Source organism: Rhinopithecus bieti, unplaced genomic scaffold (genome assembly GCF_001698545.2).
Source record: "Rhinopithecus bieti isolate Rb0 unplaced genomic scaffold, ASM169854v2 scaffold_5273, whole genome shotgun sequence".
Taxonomy (NCBI): Eukaryota; Metazoa; Chordata; class Mammalia; order Primates; family Cercopithecidae; genus Rhinopithecus; species Rhinopithecus bieti.
In genome coordinates, this window is record NW_016805057.1 from 2,548,207 (window position 1) to 2,552,077 (window position 3,871).

The window sequence follows — 3,871 nt, forward strand, 5'->3', positions numbered from 1 at the left end:
AAAAAAAAAAAAAAAAAAGTAGGTGTTTTGCTATAATGAGATGCCACTTCACATCCACGAGCATGGTGTTAAAGCAAACTAAATATGGCCTGAGAAGAACTCCATACTTCTATATTTGAGTCCTAGTGGATGAACTGCAACCTAACTTCATAGGTAGACAATATTGAAAACCCAACTTATGAGTATGTGTCTGTAACAACAGCTGAGTGTTGGACAATCCCAGCGGCCATACTTCAACCACTCATAGACTGCTGAGTGTTCAAACTGTGTTCAAATAAGGCAAATGCAGAGCTGTAGCCAATCCTGCTGTTTCTGTACCTCACTTCCAATTCCTATACCTCACTTTACTTTTTTTGTCTATACATTTCTTCTGACCATGGGGCACCCCTGGAGTCTCTGAATCTGCTCTGATTCTGGGGAGTGCCCAATTTGTGAATCATTCATTGCTTAATTAAACTCTTTAAATTTAATTTGGCTGAAGTTTTTATTTTAACGATGGCCATGACCAAAAACATAGATAATAAGTATTTTCAAGGATGTGAAGAAATTGGAACCCTCACACATTACTGGTGTGTAAAGTTACACTGGAATGTCAAATTATACAGTCGTTTTGAAAAACAGCTTGGCAGTTCCTGAAATGGTTAAACATGGACTTACCATATGACCCAATAATTCTACTCCTCACTGTATACCTGAGAAGTGAAAACATATATTCACACAAAATCTTGCAGAGAAGTGTTCATGGCAGTATAATTTACAATAGCCAGAAAGTGGAACCAACTCAAATGTTCATCAACTCATGAACTGGATAAATAAAATGTGGTATATCATATAATGTGCTATTATTTGGCAATACAAAGTAATTAAGTTCTGTTACATGCTATGCCATAGACCCTTTAAAAACATTATGCTAAGTGAAAGAAGCCAGTCACAAAAGACCACCTATTGTACAATTCCATTTATAGAAAATGTCCAGAATAGGCAAATGTATATAAGGAGAAACTAGATTCATGGTTGCTAAGGGTTAAGGGTGGGGACAGGGGAATGGGGAATGACTGCTGATGGGTACTAGTTGATGAAAATGTTTTAAAATTGATTGTGATGATAGTTGTGAAACAGAGTAGGAATGGAATTTAGCCCTCACCATGACTTGGCCCCCACCCCTACTAATACATTTTTTCCATACCCGCCCATTACCAGACCTTGCACCACCCCATCCACTGGGGTCATCCCTGCTGACCACAAGATACCTCTTGAAAGACAGATAAGCATCCCACTGTAAACCTTACTCAAGGGAGTTAGCCTTATTGCAGGCCTGTGCACAAGACCAGAAGAATGGCTGATCTTTACCCCATGCCTCATTATAATACTAAAATCCTCACCCAGGGAAGAGCTTATCCATCATATTTTGATCATGCAATGTATGTGCTAGTATGATTTCTCACTGTGCCTGCACACTCTGCGCTCCACCATGCACTGTAATGACACTCCCATACCCCATGCACATTCCTGTCACCTTTCCTAAAAACACCACAAAGACCTGCCCTTGGAAAGCCAGCCAGCTAACTCTTGCTCCTGCACTGTCTCCACTGTGTTCAAACATAAGCCCCCAATAAAAGCCTTGTTTGGGAAACTTGCTCAGCCTCGTGTCAATTTCTATTACATGAGAGCCCAAGAACCTGTGGTCGGTAACAGTTGTACAACTCTGTGAATATAGTAAAAGCCATTGAGTTGTACACTTTAAAGGATGAATTATATGGTATGTGAATTATACTTCCATAAAACTGTTTTTTAAAAAGATTGAGTGTTCTTGTGGCCCAACACCAAGACCAATGAAGCACTTTCCACTGTGCTTCATTGCCTTCCAGTGTATCCTCGCCTGGCTCAGCATAAATGATGGTTTATTTAATAGCAAGGAAATGGACTACATGATCTCCTGGATCTTTTAGACTGAATGATCTATGTTTCAGTGAATCACTGGATACAGGAAATGGGAAATGGAACCATTTTCTTAACTGATGTTAAAAGAAAAACTTTAAATAAATTCAATTTGATAAATTTAAAACTTTAGACAAATTTAAATTTAATAAAATTAAATTTAACAGAGCTTAATAGAAGAATGATTAGAGAACCAGTGGCCCTCAGAACCAGCAGAGGTTCAGAGAGCTTCACTTCACAAAGTGGGCAGGCAACATTTATGGACAGGAAATGGAAATGAGGTGCAGAAAGAGTTTGATTGGTTACAGCTCAATGTCTGTTTTATTTGAATATGGTGTGGTCAGCGGACCACCTGTGATTGACCAAAGCTGGCTGCTGTGGTGGACTGAGTCACAGCTATTGTTACAAAAATGTATTCCTAGTTAGGCTTTCAGTTAGTTTAAATACTGTTAGGTTGTGGTTCCTCACATAGGGACTCAAAGTAGAGTCCCCCAGGACAAATTTAGTTTAACACTGGTAACTCTCTTAACAAGAAGGTATTCCATTATGGATACTTCATTTCAGCTCAACTCCCAAACTCTGTCACCTGCTAGCTATGAAACTTTGGTCAAATTACTTGAACTCTTTTATCTTTGGTTTCTTCACACAAAAATGAGGATAATAATACCCGTATCATATGGTGTTATAAGAATTTAATTACATGCAGAAAGCTCTTAGCACAGTATCTAACATGTAATAAGTGTTGAATAAATAGTTATAAAATTACTGTTTATTTTTATCATAATTATTTATAGTGTATAGTTTCTAATTAAGTGCTTTCCTCTTTAGAGTAGTCAAAATATTATTTATGGCTGTTTACTATTTATACTTCACAAGCCCTGTTGATGTGTGCTCTTCTTTCAATAGGTACAACATAAGAGATATGATGCAATTCTTAAGCGTTTGCATTGTCAGGTGAACAAGCTTCAGGCAAATAGACGACAGTGGCAATGGAACATTCAACAACTGGAAAAAACTGCAGCTGAATTAAGAAAATGCATTGGAATGCAAGAATAACATTGCCATAGGGCGGTGTGGAACACAGACCATGACAACAAAAATTATGGGACAGAACATTAAGAAAATCGTTTGGATTCTTAATCCAAGCATCCACTATCAGAGGCTTGTCTTAATGACAGATGTCTTTGGTTGTTGTTGTTATTGTTGTTTTTAAATCAGTCATCCATTTGTTAAAATGCCTTCTAACCCTACACTTGATAGCAGTAGACAGACGATAGGAATGCCTACAGGAAAATAGTGCAAGAGTCTCTATGACTATTGGGAGTGTGTAAAATGTATTATACTCATGAATACCTGTTTATGTTGCATTCGCTACCCTATAAAGTAAAAATTTAGAAGGAAAAAAACACTTGAATTTTCAATGATTTAAATTGTTAAGATATTTTCAAATGTTTGTCTGTTTCAAACTTTTTATTGGAAGTTGCTTTTTTACAACTGCCTTCACAGTAGCCCATAAATATTGATATTTATAATAATGTTTTTGTATGTTCAATGCTTCAAATATTTTACTCCATTTTCTCTTTTGTCCAGAAGGTAACAATCATTTTTCTTTGTTATAAAATAACATATTTTAGAGTGATACAATGAATAAAATATTTTGTTCACTTTTCTTTCTATAAATTATTCATATTCTGTGACTAAATTAAAGTTATAACATCTTGTAACTCTTAAGAGTATTACTCAGTATAGACTAACATATTTTTTCTCACTGAAAGGCAAAATGTCAAAAATCAAATGGTAACTTGTCCCTTTCAAGATAAAAGTGCTCCCCCTTTTCATGGTTCCATTGAGTCAAATACTTAGAAACAAAAACAAATAGGAAATATGGTTTAAAAATATTCATTTGTAGGATTAAATAATTTCAAACAGACAG

The 3,871-nt window shown here is 36.0% G+C and overlaps 1 protein-coding gene across 1 annotated transcript in view; it reads left to right on the top strand.

The window, feature by feature from the left end:
• Positions 1 to 3,525, top strand: part of CCDC122 (coiled-coil domain containing 122) — a 49,202-nt gene extending 45,677 nt beyond the window's left edge. The window contains 1 exon segment of the mRNA XM_017871018.1: positions 2,845 to 3,525. Within this exon segment, the coding sequence (XP_017726507.1) occupies positions 2,845 to 2,994 (150 nt within the window). The 3' untranslated portion in view covers positions 2,995 to 3,525.
• The last annotated feature ends 346 nt before the right edge of the window (positions 3,526 to 3,871 follow it).